The 18,338-nt window shown below is 37.8% G+C and overlaps 1 protein-coding gene across 10 annotated transcripts in view; it reads left to right on the forward strand.

The window, feature by feature from the left end:
• The window catches only part of FKBP5 (FKBP prolyl isomerase 5), a 98,822-nt gene that overhangs the window by 34,578 nt on the left and 45,906 nt on the right, over nt 1–18,338 (forward strand). For 5 of the 10 annotated variants that reach the window (XM_060021944.1, XM_060021937.1, XM_060021946.1 and 2 more), the window contains 2 exons: nt 6,611–6,736; nt 14,060–14,204. In XM_060021944.1, coding sequence (XP_059877927.1) covers nt 6,632–6,736; nt 14,060–14,204 — 250 coding nt within the window. In that variant the 5' untranslated portion in view covers nt 6,611–6,631. Of the gene's footprint in view, nt 1–1,875; nt 1,990–6,607; nt 6,737–14,059; nt 14,205–18,338 lie in introns of all 10 variants that reach the window. The other 5 variants (XM_060021938.1, XM_060021947.1, XM_060021942.1 and 2 more) reach the window with 4 other exon arrangements.

Below are 18,338 nucleotides of genomic sequence, written 5' to 3' on the forward strand. Positions count from 1 at the left end.
CTTGTCTTCAGCATTTAAGGACCAGGATGTTAATTAAGGCCCCTGCAGGAATGAAGGAAAGAAGATTAATGACACGTATATTCTGGTGATACATCCGAACCCCAAGAGTAAAGAAAATTCTTACATGTTCATAGAAAAAAATGGGAGCCACCTTGTGCATTCGGGAGGGAGGGAAACCTACCTGGCCTAACTGATCTGAACACAGTGTCTGCTCTGTCCCCCAGGTGGGGCTCTACTTAATTTCTCTGCTCTTTGTGATGCTGACCAGGCTCCCTTTGGAAGAGCTGTTCTTACAGTCGGTGTTCAGAAGGCAATTTGCTCTTCTTTGTTCTCTCCTGGCTGATCTCATCTGTGTTCTAGTTCAGTGATACACCTTTTCTTGTTTTCAAGCTCAGAGCTTTGCAGATTTTTCTGTCACTCCATTGCCATCGTGGGGGAAGTTGATCCCTTAGTCTTTCGGCCCTTGGCATTTGGATGGTTTAATATTTTCTAGACCTTTTTTTGTTTTGTTTTAATGCTAATATAACTCTTTGCCTCCTACTTATTTAAGAACAGTAATTCATCCAAGTAAACAGGGTTAGTGGCAGGAGTAATGGTAAATTTGGTCTATTAACTTTGCTTTTCTTCACTAATTACTGAGAAGGAAAGTGAGTTTACCAAAGCATTGTATGTATCTGAGAGAGATAATAAAGGAGGAAATACTTTGTAGCAATCAAGGGGTAGCTCCATTTAGGATTCTCTTTCCTCTCCAGTCTTCATGATTGGACATCCCAGAGTCTTTGGTCCCTGAAGAACTGATACAATAATCACTTCTGGAGGCTCGACTCAGCACTTTGGGATTGCATTGGAAATACAGAAGGTATCCTCAATTAAGGGGAAGGTAGGAGAGCTAAAGAGAGAACCATGGTTAAATGTACAGTGCAGTGGCGTTAAGTACATTCACATTGTTGTGCAGTTATCACCACTCTTCTCCAGAACTTTTTCATCTTCCCCAAAAGACACTCTATATCCATTAAACGACCACTCTATTCTCTGCTCCCCTCAGCCCCTGGTAATCTCTATTCTACTTTCTGTGTCTATAATTTTTTTTTAAATATTTATTTATTTATTTGGTTGGTTGACTGGTTGTGCAGGGTGTTAGGTGCGGCAGGTGGGCTCCTTAGTTGTGGCATGCAAACTCTTAGTGGTGGCATGCATGTGAGATCTAGTTCCCTGACCAGGGATCGAACCCGGGCCCCCTGCATTGGGAGTGTGGAGTCTTATCCACTGCGCCACCAGGGAAGTCCCTGTCTCTATAAATTTGCCTATTCTAAGTACCTCATATAAGTAGAATCATACAATATTTGTCCTTTTGTGTCTTGCTTATTTCACTTAACATAATGTTTTCCAGTTCATCCATGTTTAGCATGTATCAGAATTTCATTCCTTTTTATGGAATAATATTCGTTTCAATAATAACATAATACATATTGCACACATACCATATTTTGTTTATGGACACTTGGAGTTTTTCCACCTTTTGGCTTTTGTGACTACTGCTACTGTATCTGTTTGAGTCTCTGTTTTTGCTTCTTTGGGGTACATACCTAGGAGTGGAATAGCTGGATCATATGGTGATTCTGTGTTTAATACTTTGAGGAACCACCAAACCTTTTCACAGAGGCTGCACCATTTTACATTACTGCCAGCAGTGCATGAGGATTCTGATTTCTCTACATCTTCACCAACACTTGTCATTTTTCCTTTTTTGATAATAGCCATCCTCATGAGTGTGAAGTGGTATCTCATTGTGATTTTGACTTGCATTTCCCTTTTGAATAAGGATGTTGAACATCTTTTCACATGCTTATTGGCTCTTTGTATATCTTCTTGCAGGTTTCTTTTTTAAAGGAGAAAACGTAAATGTATGAGCATATATAAGAGCATTGTTCATCGTCTCCCCATTCCGCACCCCGGTATGGAGGAAGCAAATTAACTGGGGGAAAGTAGGTGAATAAATACAGTGTGCAGTTTCATATAGACATATAGTCTGTCTTTATATTTGATCTCGTTTCCTCTGCATGCATGTATATCTCTCTTTTGTGTGTGTCTTGCCTACAAATAGATAACTACTCCTGACACTCCTGTGTTACTGGACTTGAATGTTTGATAGAGGCCTGGGGTTGAAAGTAAATGAGGGCTTCCCAGTTAGTCCTTACATGAATATTTTCAAAATTAGGATGCACTTATACTGCATTCAGTTACAAGCCTTTCCTTGTGTTTTCTCTCTTTCTTTTGTGTTTTAGTTTTAGGAGACTGAAAGCCTTTATGGCCCAGACATCTATGGTACTTAGAAAGAGTGCTGCTGTAATTTTGTAATTTTCTGTGTTTCTAACAAAGTAGCCAGTTCCTATATGCTTTCTTGTCTTCTTTCTGAAAACTCTTCTGTTAGACAGTAGGATAATCTGTGATACAAGATATCTATATTTTAACAAAGAGAACAACTACAACAGTAGGTAATATACATGGTTAATTAGTGGATAAACCTTTAAAATGATTTCTCATTTGGGGGAATATGACAATTTAGTTATGTTAACTGAAGTTTTCAGTACACTGTTGATGAAATTTTAAGCTTAGTCTCATTTTTCTGTGATGTCTCAGGTGTTTGCTGACCAGCACTTTGGAGAGTGCATGCTTATCTGGCATGTCCATAACAGAACGAACTGTGTGTTCCCTCTCTGAGGCTCTGGGCAGCAATTTTCCCCTTTGGACAGTTCAGGACAGTGAGCTTTATCATAGATTAATATCCATAGCTACAGAGTGATTTTAAATCCAGAATAAACCTAGGGTAGGGGAACGAAGAAAAGGCTCTCTTATGAAAAAAGTGAAATTTTCTTAGTGTGTCTTACAGGTTTTTAGGAATTATCTGTTCTTACAGCCTTTTTTTCATGTAACATTAGATCAAGGAAGAAGTTTTTCTTTCTTTGTTTTGTTTGCTTACAAAAATCTATACCCCAAATGGTATAACTGGAATTAAGGGGAAGTACTTGGAATGTTCAGTTTATTTCTTTCTTCGTCCAGATTTATCTGCCTTTGAAAGTTCAACAAAGTTTTAGTGTTGTTTTTATCTTTGTGTTTTAATTAATTTAATTCATGCTACCTCTTTTCACATGGACTCCATACTAGTCAGAATCCTTCTGAGATTACAAAGATTATTTGTATCCCTTCAAGTGTTAGAACCAAAAATGAAGAGCAAATTCCTTTATCAAATGAGATTTATAAAGCTTGCAAATCAACTTATACAAGTTCCCTATTTATTTAAATTTTAGCAAGCCATTGTTTCCAAAGGGGAAGGTTAGAACAAAAGAAAATGTTTTTTGATTGACAGTATTTTCATTTAAAAGTTTAGCTGATCTACAAATGACAAACATTCAGAAGAAAGGCATTGCCTTTGGATGTGTTGTAGTCATGCTCTCTGAATGCTCTGTTTTTAGCTTTTGGTGATATTTGTGCTCACACATGCTCTCTCTCAAGTGATTTGAAAGTAAGTGGCAGACATCATGGCACCTCACCCCTAAATACTTCAGCATGTGTCTCCTAAGAATGAGGATATTATTCTGTATAAAACCACAATGCTATATCACACTCCAGAAGGCTAACATTATACAGTAATAATAAGGTAATATATGGTCTGTTTTTCCAAATTTTCCTAATTCTCACAAAAATGTGCTTTTATAAATTTTTATTCCCCCTAATCCAGGATCCAGCCAAGGATCACACACTGCATTTGGTGGCTGTGTCTCTTTAGTCTTTTTTAAACCAGAACAGGCCCCTTTTCTTTTTTTTTAACTTTTTTTTTGTCTTTCATAACATTAACATTTTGAGGAGTCTAGGCCAGTTGTAGAATGTTCCGCAACCTAATTTTGTCTTTTCTTCTTGATTAGTTTCAGGTTAAATGTTTTTGGTAGGAATACCACATGTATGCTTCCCATTACATCACATCAGGAGGCACACTGATACTGGTTTGTGTTAATATAGAAGATGCAGAGTTTGGTCATAATGCAGATCACTTGTGTGAAGGGGGAGGTTTGTCAGATCACTCCACTGGAAAGCTCTTTTTCCTTTTTTAATAATAAGTAATCTGTAGGTTCATGTTTTGAGACTGTGTAACTGTCCTGTTCCCTAATAACCTTTCATTTGGTGGTTTTAATTTGTTTATTGATTTACTCCAGGGTTTCCCCAGGGGATTACTGATGGATGTCTATGTACCTGTAAAGCAGCAGGAAATTTTTTCTGTGTGTATGTATTTTTCCAGGGATACGGTCCAACACCTCCAGAGTGTTTAAAAGATCTTTTCCCTCTGTTTTTGAGGTGGCTCCTGCAAATTTCTATGCATCAGAGAGTGTTTTATAAGTGGTAGGTTACTGGAATTAGGGAACAAACCCTGTTCATCTGATTTCCCTAATTATCTTGCCCAGCATCACACAACAAGTAGGTAGTTAATTTTTGTTGTTGTTTGTTTGAGAACGCTTTGTTCTGGCCTTTCCCTTATCCTGAGCCAAGCATTTGGATCTTTTGTGTTTGGCATAAAGTGTACTAGAAAATAAAGCAAAGGGCTAAGCCCCTGGTTTTTGGTGTTCTCTTTGAAGATTTGGGGTCACAGCAAAATTTGATTTGTGTCTTTGTTGACACTGAAGTAAATTTAGGTCAATTGGAAATGATTTAAAACACTGTATCAACTATATTTAGTTGTCTAATTATCAGTTGTATCAGTAAGACATTATTCACAAGTGTAAAATAGCACTTTTTAACTGTGTAGGCAAGAGGGTCCCACAGGTGACTTAGGGAGCCTTATGTCCATTATTAGCCTAATACTGAATAGCTGTAGAAGTGATTAATTCTTGTCTTCCCCTGCTCAACCAGGAGAGCAGTATGGAATTCATCATGGCAGCAGCCAGCAAGGTGTGTTTTGTTTTGTCTTGTTGATTAGCCTGTTGGTATTTGCCTTGCATGAAGTATCTGTCATTTAGGTGACTGATGATAATAATAAGAGTTAACATTGGAATAGTATACTTTTAACATATACATTATACCATTTAATCCAGAAGATCACTCTGTGAAAGTAGATATTATTTTTATTCTAATTACACAGGTAGGGAAAAAAGCTTAGAGAAGTTAAAGTAAGCACATTAAACAGCTTGTAAGGAGCTCCAGATTCCTTGACCTTTCTGTCATTCCAGTCTAAAAGGTAGAGGCATTCTAAGGAATCTAAATATGGACAAAGCATGGCCCTGCTCTCAAGGATCTTTTAAATACAACAAGTGTGTTGTCTTACCGAATGTATTATAGACAACAAATCAAGGGGAGAGCTAAGGAGTACAGAAAAGGGCAGACAACTATAAAATAGAAGGTCAAGTTTGGTAAGATGGAGGTAGCATTTGAGTGGGAAAAATGGGGATTTTATTTTTCTTTAATTTTTTTAATTTTTATTTATTTTTGGCTGTGTTGGGTCTTCATTGCTGCATGAGGGCTTTCTCTAGTTGCGCCAACTGGGGCTACTCTTCATTGAGGTGCACGGGCTTCTCACTGCGGTGGCTTCTCTTGTTGCGGAGCACGGGCTCTAGGCGCGTGGGCTTCAGTAGTTGTGGCTCGCAGGCTCTAGAGCACAGACTCAGTAGTTGTGGCGCATGGGCATAGTTGCTCTGCGGCATGTGGGATCTTCCCGGACCAGGGCTGGAACATATGTCCCCTGCATTGGCAGGCGGATTCTTATCCACTGTGCCACCAGGGAAGCCCAAGAGTGGGGATTTTAAAAAAGAGTGACCAAGAGCATGGAGATGGGAAAGCACGGGACTTGTTATGGGAGAAGAATTGGTCTGGTTTGGCTAGAGCATGAGCTGCATGAAAGAAAGTAGTGGAAGCTAGACCTGAAAGATAGGTAAGGATCATGTTGTGGAGGGCCTGGAATGCCATGGTAGGGAAGAACCTCATTCCAAAGGAACTTCTGAGCAGGAAATGAAAAATGTGGCTCTATAAAAGACTTTGTGCTAATCTCTTAACATTTGTTATCTCATTAATGCCTCACAGTAACCCTATGAACAAAAACTCCATCCATTTTACAGATGTGAAACTGAGGCTCAGTGACTTTAAGTTTGCAAATGTCAAACAGATATTGCTGGAGCTAGGACTCAGACTAGGGTCTGTCGTTTTGAAAGCCTATCCTGTTTTTCACTGTGATATATTGTCATTTCTTTTATCAGATCACCTGATAAGTTCTTAATTCTCTGTCAAGAATATGGCTGTAGGAAAAGGACGTTTTCAAAGTTCTGAAAGGACTACTTCTCAATGTGTAATCATGCTAAGGAATATAATCACTATCAAACCTGACTTGTTCTGCTCTCTAATTTGGGATCAGAGCTGGATGGGAAATTGAGGAGTTGGATGATGTTTCACTTACATGCCTCATGACATCAATACATGCTCATAGCAAATGTTTTTATTTTCCTTTTCAGTGTTTAACCTTATTGGCCCTTAGTAAATCTTGGGTCAGCTAAAGCTCAGTTCCTAGGGGCATTTAAGATGCATAAAGAAGTGATACTTTTCCTAGCTAAAATATGTTTCTTCTCAGCAGGTTGTCTACTTATAAAAGACAATGACTACTGATGAAGCTGCCAAGAACAATGGAGAAAGCCCTGCAGCAGCTGTTGCTGAACAGGGAGAGGATATTACCTCCAAAAAAGATAGAGGAGTATTAAAGGTGAGGCCACAAGGATGAATGACATTTAGGGAAATTTGCTATCTGGAAAGATTGTTAATAAAAATCTTTTTTTGTTTTTTTGGTTGGAGGTGGAGATAGATAATGTTTATTGAGGCTTACTAAGTACCAAACACTGCAGTTAAATTCCCATTTTGTCTTCATAACTGGAGGTTTATTTTTAATCCCAGATTATAGATGGTAAAACTGAGGGCCAGCTAGGTAAATTAACTTGCCCCAAATCATATATCTTAGTAAATGCAGATCTGGGGTTTAGGTCCAAGTTACGTCTGACTCCAAAAGGCTGTGTCTCTCTATTCTCAGAGTGTACAAATGGGTGATTATTTTAATATAATATTTAAGTATATTAAAGCTAGCTAATGACAATTCAAAAGACTTTTTTAAAAGAAAAAGAAAAGCTAACTTGCAGAGTTCAAAAGGATTGGTTTTTTACATACAAATAGAATTCCTGTGTGCAGTGAAGGTATTTTTTTGAGGTTTCATCAGAGAATATATCTCACTTTTGAATTAGCTTTCCTCCTTAAAAACACTTTTTTCATTCTGTAATTAATCATTTTTACATTGTTTTTAATCTCACAGTGGTTTTGTGAGACAGAGTCCTTTTTGATTCTTCCGTTTATGTATGGAAGATATGTATGTGTTATTATTTCGTATAATAAAGAGAGGTTAAATGGTTTTAGTCATACTAAGTTCTTTTTTCTCCTACACTGTTGTTATGCGTTCAAGTTTTGTATAATTAATTTTTTTTTTGCTGAAAAGATTATCTTAAACATTCTAAATATTACCACTAAGCTGAGTTTTAATATCTCCTTGTGTTATCAGTAGCAAATGAGAATTTTTTTAGTTTGTTTTGGCTAATCTTGCTTATGTGAAAGCTTTTTTCTGCGCCTGAATTTCTTCCGAATATACATGTTTTACTATTAGCTTGCTGTATGCCAAGCCAAAATTTGAAGACTTGAACCTGTAGAATAAGGGCTTTATGCTATCTATAGCATAAGATGTATATTATGATATCTTCATTCAGAGGGCTTTTCAACCTTGTAGCTCTGTGAATTACTCATCCCATACTCCAGAATGCCTCTCAAGACAGTGGAAATTCTGTGGGCTATCTGCAGCATCTCCCTACCTCTGTTTAAGTTCTTCTCTTTCATCTTTTCAGAGCACTGGTACAGACAGCATGGCCCCCAACTTGCCTGAGGCCCTGCTTTGTTCTAGGGAGTAAATCTAATAAGATTTTTAGGCTTGTAGGAAACATTTAGAGATTATAAACCCTTTAAATCTTATGGTTTATCACTGTCTAAAGCCTCATGTTTCACCATGGCTTTTGGTTAAGATTAAATAGGTCTTTTAACTCTATGACCTAGAGCAATTTAGTAACCTATCTGTGATGAAGTTTCCTCATTTGTAAACTTAGAGTAATAATACTGCCTACCTCATAGAATTATTGAGATTACATAAAGCATTTAGCACAGTGCCATGATTGTAATAATCTCTCTTATTAACTGTTACTGTATATATTTTTTAAAAGACCAAGGCAGATCTGGGAAGTGAGAAACTAACCCAGGAAGATAAAATTTCTTTTTGGAGCTTACATTTTTAAACTGAATTGAGACTAGATTGTATCCTTAAGACAGCTCCAGATTTAGGCACTAAACTCATCTTGTTGGGGAAACCGGAAGTGATACCAGAGTATCACTTGCTGATGTGAACAGCTCTGACTCCGTGGTAGCCATTCATCCCATATGCCCAGTTACTTGGTTATAGTCCTAGAAATGCAGATTCCCTCCAGGGGAGGCTCAGGCTCCTAAATACTGCATGCAGTTCATGAACACGAGCACTTCTAGAATATCGTGTGATTTCTTTTAGATTAACTTTTTTTTTTTTTTTTTTTTGCGGTACGCGGGCCTCTCACTGTTGTGGCCTCTCCCGTTGCGGAGCACAGGCTCCGGACGTGCAGGCTCAGCGGCCATGGCTCACGGGCCCAGCCGCTCCGCGGCATGTGGGATCTTCCTGGACCGGGGCACGAACCCGTGTCCTCTGCATTGGCAGGCGGACTCCCAACCACTGCGCCACCAGGGAAGCCCTAGATTAACTTTTTTGAAACGTTTTTTACCCTTGAGTACTAGAAGGGCAGTAATGATTCTCCTTTTTTTTTTTTTTACTAGCACTTAATATAATTTTTTAAACTGTAATTATTTTTTCCCAGCTGTATTGAGATATATTTGAAATACAACACTATGTAAGTTTAAGGTATACAGTGTGATGATATGATACACATGATATGTGTATCATGATATGATTCCCTCCCTCTCCTGGAGGGAATCTGCCTTTCTAGCACTATAACCAAGTAACTGGGCATATGGGATGAATGTCTACCATGGAGTCAGAGCTGTTCACATCAGCAAGTGATACTGTGGTATCACTTCCGGTTTCCCCAACAAGACGAGTTTAGTGCCTAAATCTGGAGCTGTCTTAAGGATACAATCTAGTCTCAATTCATTTTAAAAATGTAAGCTCCAAAAAGAAATTTTATATATGATATGATACACTTAAATGTTTTGAAATGATTACTGCAGTAGGGTTAGTTAACCCCTTCATCACCTCAGATAATTATTTCTTTTTTGTGGTAAGAACATTTAAGATCTATTCTCTTAGCAGCTCTCAAGTATATGATACAGTGTTGTTAATTATAGTCACCATGCTGTACATTAGATCCCAAGAATTTATTCATCTTATAACTTGGAAGTTTGTACTCTGACCAACATCTCCCCATTTTCCCCTAGCCCCTGGCAACCATCATTTGACTGTCTGTTTCTGTGAGTTCAGCTTTTTCAGATTCCACATATAAGTGATATCACACAGTATTTATCTGTCTTTATTTATCTGAATAATATTCTATTATATATATATATATAAAATATTATATAATATATATATACCACATCTTTATCCATTATTTCTTTGAGATAGTGATTTCATTTCCTTTGGATTTATACCCAGAAATGGAATTGCTGGATCATATGGTAGTTCTAGTTTTAATTTTTTGAGGAAACGTCATACTGTTTTCCATAGTGGCTGTCCCAGTTTATATCCCTACCAACAGTGTACAGGGTTTACTTTTTCTCCACATCCTCATCAACACTTGTTATTTCTTGATTTTTTGATTATAGCCATGAGTTCCTTGTATATTTTCAGTATCAAATAACATGGTTTGCAGATATTTTCTCCCATTCCATAGATTGCCTTTTCATTTTGGTGATTGTTTCTTTTGCTGTGCAGAAGCTTTTTTAAAATATATATATACATTTATTTTATTATTTTATTATTTTTTTGCGGTATGCGGGCCTCTCACTGTTGTGGCCTCTCCCGTTGCGGAGCACAGGCTCTGGACGCGCAGGCTCAGCGGCCATGGCTCACAGGCCCAGGTGCTCCGCGGCATGTGGAATCTTCCCGGACCGGGGCACGAACCCATGTCCCCTGCATTGGCAGGCGGACTCTCAACCACTGCGTCACCAGGGAAGCCCAATTTATTTTATTATTTATTTTTGGCTGCGTTGGGTCTTTGTTGCTACATGCAGGCTTTCTCTAGTTGCAGTGAGCAGGGGCAACTCTTCATTGCAGTGCACAGGCTTCTCATTGCAGTGGCTTCTCTTGTTGTGGAGCATGGGATCTAGGCGCGTGAACTTCAGTAGTTGTGGCTCACGGGCTCTAGAGCACAGGTTCAGTAGTTGTGGCGCACAGGCTTAGTTGCTCTGCAGCATGTGGGATCTTCCCGGACCAGGGCTTGAACCTGTGTCCCCTGCATTGGCAGGCGGATTCTTATCCACTGTGCCACCAGAGAAGCCCACAGAAGCTTTTTAGTTTGATGTTCCACTTATTTATTTTTGTTGCTTGTACTTTTGGTGTCATATCCAAAAACTTATTGCCAAGATTAATGTCAAGGAGATTTTCCCCTTGTTTTCCTTTAGATGTCTTATAGTTTCATATCTTATATTTAAGTCTTTCATTGATTTTGAGTTAATTTTTGTGAGTGGTGTAAGATAGGGGTCCAATTTTATTCTTCATAGGGTTATCCAGTTTTCCCTACATCTTTTACTGCAGAGATTATCTGTTCCTCACTGAGCCTTCTTGGCTTCCTTGTCAAATATTAGTTGACTGTATATGCTACGGTTTATTTCTGGGTTCTCGATTCTGTTCCATTGGTCTTTGTGCCTGTTTTTATGTCAGTACCATTCTGTTTTTATCACTATAGCTTTTAATATAGTTTGAAATCAGGAAATGTGATGCTTCCAGTTTTGTTCTTTCTCAGGATTGCTTTGACTATTTGGGGTCTTTTATGGGTCTGTACGAATTTCAGCTTTTTTTTTTTTTCTATTTCTGTGAAAAGTACTATGGGAAATTTTGATATGTCTTGGATTGAATCTATAGATGCTTTTCAGTAGTATGGACATTTTAACATTTTTAATTCTTCTGATCTTTAATCATAGGACACCTTTCCATTTATATGTGTCTTCTTCAGTTTCTTTCATCAGAATCTTATAGTTTTCAGTGTATAGATCTTCCACCTCCTTGGTTAAATTTATTTCTAACTATTTTATAGTTTTTGATGATATTGTGAATGGGATTTTTTATTGAGGTATAATTGACATATAACATTTTATTAGTTTCGGGTGTACAATATAATGATTTGACATTTGTATGTATTATGAAATAATCACCACAATAAGTCTATTTAATGTCTGTCACTGTACATAGTTTAAAAAATTTTTTTTGTGATGAGAACTTTTTAGATCTATTCTCTTATCAGCTTTCAAATATGCAATACAATATTATTAACTATCGCATCATGCTGTACATTACATCCATGACTTACTCTGTAACTGAAGGTTTGTACCTTTTGACTCCCTTTACCCATTTCTCCCACCCTCCCCTCAAACTCTGACCTCTGGCAACCACCAATCTGTTTCTGTTCTTTGTATCTATAAATTTAGTTGTTTTTTCTTTACTTTCTGTCTTTCTTTCTTTTTAAGATTCCATATATAAGTGAGATCATGCGGTATTTGTCTTTCTCTGTCTGACCTATTTTCACTTAGCATAATTCCCTCAAGGTCCATCCATGTTGTTACAAATGGCAAGATTTCACTCCTATTTTTAAAATAAGTTTATTTATTTATTTATTTGGCTGCACTGAGTCTTTGCTGCTGCTTTCTCTGGGGCTACTCTTCATTGTGGTGCGTGGGCTTCTCATTGTTGTGGCTTCTCTTGTTGCAGAGCATGGGCTCTAGGTGCACGGGCTCAGTAGTTGTGCCTCTCGGCCTCTAGAGCGCAGGCTCAGTAGTTGTGGTGCATGGGCTTTGTTGCTCCGCGGCATGTGGGATCTTCCCGGACCAGGGCTCGAACCCGTGTCCCCTGCATTGGCAGGCAGATTCTTAACCACTGCGCCACCAGGGAAGTCCCGGTTTCATTCTTTTTTATGGCTAAATAATCATCCATTTTGTGTGTGTGTGTGTATACATATATATATATATATATATATATATATATATAACATATACAAATATATATATTTTATTTATCCATTCACTTATTGATGAACACAGGTTGTTTCCATATCTTGGCTAATGTAAGTAATGCTGCAGTGAACATGGCGAGGGTGCATATATCTTTTTCAGTTAGTGTTTTCCTTTCTTTGTATAAATACCCACAAGTGGAATTGTTGGATCATATGGTAGTTCTACTTTTAATCTTTTGAGGAACCTCCATACTGTTCTCCGTAGTGGCTGCATCAATTTACATTCCCACCAACAGTGCAAGAGGGTTCCCTTTTCTCCACATCCTCACCAGCACTTTTTATTTCTTGTCTTTTTGATGACAGCCATTCTGACAGGTGTGAGGTGATATCTCATTGTGGTTTTGGTGTACATTTCTGGGATTGTTTTCTCTATTTCTTTTTCAGATATTTTGTTAGTGTGTAGAAACACAACTGATTTCTGTATATTGATTTTGTAATCCTGCAACTTTACTGAATTCATTGATTAGTTCAAACACTTTTTTTTTTAATTTTATTTTTTATTATTATTATTTTTTGCAGTATGCGGGCCTCTCACTGTTGTGGCCTCTGCCGTTGCGGAGCACAGGCTCTGGACGCGCAGGCTCAGCGGCCAGGGCTCACGGGCCTAGCTGCTCTGCGGCATGTGGGATCTTCCCGGACAGGGGCACGAACCCGTGTCCCCTGCATCAGCAGGCGGACTCTCAACCACTGTGCCACCAGGGAAGCCCCCAAACACTTTTTTTGATGAAGTTGCAGTAATCATTTTTTTTCCTTTAGAATGTCTAGGCTTTTGAGCTAAGAAAGTTATAGAATCTAAGTTCACAGTGTTTATGTGGTGATATGAGGGTGGGGCAAGGAGGATGCATCTCAAAAAAGAATTTAGGAGCAAATAATTGAATTCTTCAGATAAAAATTCAGACCCTTCCCCAAAAATGATGTTTATTGGACATTAGCTACCATCCTCTGTTATCTAATAGAAATGATTAATTTGGCATAAGTGATTGACAGAATAAATTATACACCACATGCCTGGATTTGATTTTCTTTTCCCAGAACTGACCAACTGCATTAGTGGCTTGCTCTGCCAAGAACAAAATAAATATACTGGATTTTATGATAGTTAAATGTTTTTCAACTTGGAGCTTTTTGGCATTTCCTTTACTAGAACACAAGTTATTCAGTATCATATCAAACTGTGCAGTGGTACTGTTTTTTTTACACTTTGAATATTCTTCAAATAGTAGGAAGTATAACCTTTATATCAGGAAATTGGGCTTTTTGAAATTAAACCAGACTAGTGGAATCTAGTCAAAAGATAATGTTTTTAGCAAAGGAGAGAAATAAAAATCTCACCTTTGAAACTTTGCTTCAGACTTCTTTTTGAATGTTTTTGAAAGTCCACTAATCTTTTTGGTCTAATTCAGTTTGTACATGGACTAACTCTGTGTTTTGAAAGATTTCAGTGTCAAAAGATGGGGCATTAAACCAGTGAAATAAGATCTATTGATTAATTATTTTGAGAGAATAGTGTGATTAACAATACAATTAAATATAGCATTAAAGATTTAGAGTAGTACAGGATAATTTTGTAACAGTGAGGATCATTGAGAGAACTGGGAGGGAAGCCTTTAGAAAGGACAGACAGTTGTTTGCAAATGTGCCTGAGTGATGTGGAAGGGACTGTGTGACCTCTTTATTCTCTGATTAGAAATAAAATGTTTAACCTCATTTTTCTTGACATTTGTCTTTTCTAGATTGTCAAAAGAGTGGGGAATAGTGAGGAAACCCCGATGATTGGAGACAAAGTTTATGTCCATTACAAAGGAAAATTGTCAAATGGAAAGAAGTTTGATTCCAGTCATGATCGAAACGAACCATTTGTCTTTAGTCTTGGCAAAGGTAAGAGGGTATTTTTTTTTTGAGTTGTGTTTTGCTTAGATTTATTGCTATTTATATTATATGGGAGCTAGTGGATCCTATCCTTGCCAAAAGTAAAGATATTTTGGAGCAGTAGTTCTCATGGATCCTATCCTTGCCAAAAATAAAGATATTTTGGAGCAGTAGTTCTCAAAGTGTGGTCCGTGGATCCCTGTCGGGTCCCTGAGATATTTTTAGGGGGTCCATAGTGTCAAAATTATTTTCATAATAATACTAAGATGTTTATTTATTTATTTATTTATTTATTTATTTATTTATTTTACTGTGTTGACATTTGCACCGATGGTACCAAGCTGCAATGGTGAATATTTGCTGGAGTCTTAGCACAAATCTAGGCAATGGCACCAAACTATACCATTAGTATGCCCTCACTCACTGTTCAAATAAGAAAAATAAAAGAAGGCCAGTATCACTTAAGAATGTCCTTGATAAGGTGTAAAACATATTAATTTTATTAAATCCTAATCCTTGAGTTTCACATTGTTTTGATATTTTGTGACAGATGGGAGAGCACACATAAAGCACTTCTGCATCCCCAACTACAGTGGCTATCTCAAGGGAAAGCACTTGTGTACTTGTTTTAGTCGAGAGCTGAACTAGCTGCATTTTTTCCATAAAGCAGCATTTTTCTTTTTTTTTTTTTTTTTGAGGTACGCAGGCCTCTCACTGTTGTGGCCTCTCCTGTTGCGGAGCACAGGCTCTGGACACGCAGGCTCAGCGGCCATGGCTCACGGGTCTAGCCGCTCCGCGGCATGTGGGATCTTCCCGGACCAGGACGTGAACCCGTGTCCCCTGCATCGGCAGGCAGACTCTCAACCACTGCGCCACCAGGGAAGCCCGAAGCACCATTTTTATTTGAAAGGGCAAACTATGATTATTCAGACTTGATTTTTCCCTATTTGGCAGATATTTTCTCGCAAATGAATGAAGTGAGCCTGTCACTTCAAGGACAACAACTGACAGTATTTGTTGCCATTGAGTTTTCAAGTGAAAATTACAGTTTCGGAAAATTTGTATCTGCTACTCAGAGCTCGACAGCTTCCCAAAACTTAAAAGACTTCTGTTGAGATCAATGAGTATTAATGAATGTGATTTTTAAAATATCATGAAGTGAAATGTGTTAACATTTGGAAGATTGTGTGACTCAGTGAACAATATTTTCCCAATGACCAATGCAAGACGTTATAAAATTATGCATGAGTAAAAGGTCCATTTGATGTGTAAGCTAGACCAATGGATTTAACGTAACATAATATGAAAAGTTCATTGATAACGGTTTCAGATTCCACATTGCAACTAACCTTTATGAAACTACCACTTGTCCAGTTTTGATGTAGTATCAGATTATATTCATCATTATCTGAAAAGGCTATTAAAAAACTCCTATCTTTTCTAATTATATGTGCGGGTTTGGATTTTTTCCATATACTTCAGCCAGACATTGCAACAGTAGGTATGAGAATCTGGTTGTCTTTTATTAAGTCAGACACATTTTACATTTGTAAAGTGATAAAACAACGTCACTCTTCTCACAAATTTTTTTCTTTTGGGAAATATAGTTATTTTCCATAAAAATAATTTATGTTAACATGAGGTTATTGTTATTTTAAATGAACTGGTAAATAACTGTTAAAAAATTTTTTAAATACGGTAAATATCAATAGATACAGCATACAAACAAAAGGACTTAGGGTCTTCAATTTTTAAGATATAAAGGGGTCCTGAGGGAAAAAAGTTGAGAACCACTGTTTTAAAATCTTAAATGTGATTTTTTACTAATTTCTTTACAAATGCTTTTAAATGTCTTCAGTTAATTTAGTATTCTTATTTTTTTTAATCTTGGAAGAAGAATAATAGCCCATACATCAAATTGAACTTTGTGGACCATGTGGCTTGTTGGAAGTTAGTGGCTGAATTACAGAGTCATTTTATTCTTATCTGCCACAGATATAGCAGACTTCTAGTTTGTTCCCAGATCAAGTGTAGGAGAAAAGGGGCGATCCCCCTCATTCACCACCATGGCTCAGTGTTGAATAATTCCTTTCTTTTTCTGACTCTACACCTTAGTCGAGTTGCTCGCTAAGCAAGGATGTGGGACAGGAAACAGCAAGTAGCTAAGGAGTTAAACTCTTTCTGCCTCTCTGCCTTCCCTGGTACCCACAGGCATTTGTATGTCATGGTGATTTCTGCTTCCTGTACAGCTGTACTCTCCAAGCTCTAGTGCTGGCTGTGCCACTGCTCCCTTCTCCTTTGGGTCCTCAGTGAGTTAATGGCTCATGTGAGATTAATCTTGTGTTCAATAAGATAGCAATCAAAATCAAATACAGATTTTTTTTTCTTAACATAGCAGATAAGGATGACGATTAACAACTTTTTTTCATTTTTGTTGATGTAAGGATGTGAATTTCCAGGGCTACCAGCATGGCTGTGGCATCATTATTTAATTTAGATGACCTAAGAGTAAATGGCCTCATCAGACCTCTTTGTTCCCACTGCCCCCCGCCTTTGAATTTCTGTCTTGAAGAAGTTGGTAGGTTTAAGATAATAGGTCTCCTCTCAGCAGTTATCTTTGCAAGTAGACTTAGAATTGCTTCTCTACCCAGATTTTCTCAGTAAAACATGCAATGGTGAATGAGTCTTTCATCTTTCCTAGAATTTTGAGCAGAGAGAAAAGAGGCAACTTCCAGTTGACTTGGTACCTGTGGCACACCTATCTAGAGATAGTGTTGTCTCAGGGGGAGAGCATCCAGCTGGGTGTTGGGAAGCCAGGGTTCCTGTCTTTGTTCTTTCCTGTGGTATGTTAACATGAGTAAGCCACCTAACCTTCCCTGCTCTTACAAAAAGGAAGCATCTGTAGAAGAGCTTTGAGATTAATCCTGAGTCTAAGATTCCATTCTTGTATATTCTGCAAAGAGTACAGGAACAAAAACTGTAAAGGACTAAACCCAACACAATTACAGAACCTTTAGAGGCCCCCTTAAGATGATAATTAGAAATATGAGACTAGAACAATATCCCTCTGGTAAAACTTCTATAACATAATGGGTTCAGTTGCCTATAAAACAAACATTGGTTAGGCAGTTTATAGTTTTATACCTATATGTTATGGCAGTAGCTACTTCATAACATAATGAAGAAAAATAATATAAATAACTGTAGCACAAATATTGTACATTGAACTCTCTTGATCCCTTATATTGTACCTCTCCCAAGGGAATAAATAGAAATATTTCAGTGGAAAGTCACACTGATTTTGGGGTTCTGTTGAGACGTCAGTATTTAAAATAGAATCATAGGACTTCCCTGGTGGCGCAGTGGTTGAGAGTCTGCCTGCCAATGCAGGGCACGTGGGTTCGTGCCCCGGTCCGGGAGGATCCCACATGCCGCGGAGCGGCTGGGCCTGTGAGCCATGGCCGCTGGACCTGCGCGTCCGGAGCCTGTGCTCCACAACGGGAGAGGCCACAGCAGTGAGAGGCCTGCGTACCGCAAAAAAAATAATAATAATAAAATAAAATAAAATAGAATCATAAGAACTTATCTATAAAAATTGCATTAAAAATACACGTACCATAAGTATAAATTTGAGGTATACCTACACATTGTTTGTATGTGTCTGTTGTTCTTTTCGTACCATCTTTGATACTCTGTGCTTCACTTCCCTCATATATAAAGTGATGATAATAATAGTATATACAATTATATGTTGAGGATTAAATAAGATATAGTATACACTGTTGCTTAGCACTCAGCCTAATACATAGTAAGCACTCAAATCTTTTATTACTGTTGTTGTTACAGTACTGGGATTATTGGCTGGCTTTACAATAGAGTGGCAAGAGCTGTGTTACAGCAGTTTGGGTCCTCACTCCTATTTACTATGCCTGCATACAGACCTTTTGAATGCTTAACCATCTTTTTTAGCCCCAGGAAGTCTGGAAAAACAACAACTGGATCAATCTAAGACAATTGGTTATCACCACTACAGAATATGTTACAGATATTAGAATGATGATGGTTTCCCTCACTGGATTTTCTTAACTAAATCTTTGTTATATGTTCTGAATTCCTAGAACTGTGTCCATAACCCATCTTAAA

This window comes from Delphinus delphis, chromosome 10, assembly GCF_949987515.2.
Source record: "Delphinus delphis chromosome 10, mDelDel1.2, whole genome shotgun sequence".
Classification (NCBI taxonomy): Eukaryota; Metazoa; Chordata; class Mammalia; order Artiodactyla; family Delphinidae; genus Delphinus; species Delphinus delphis.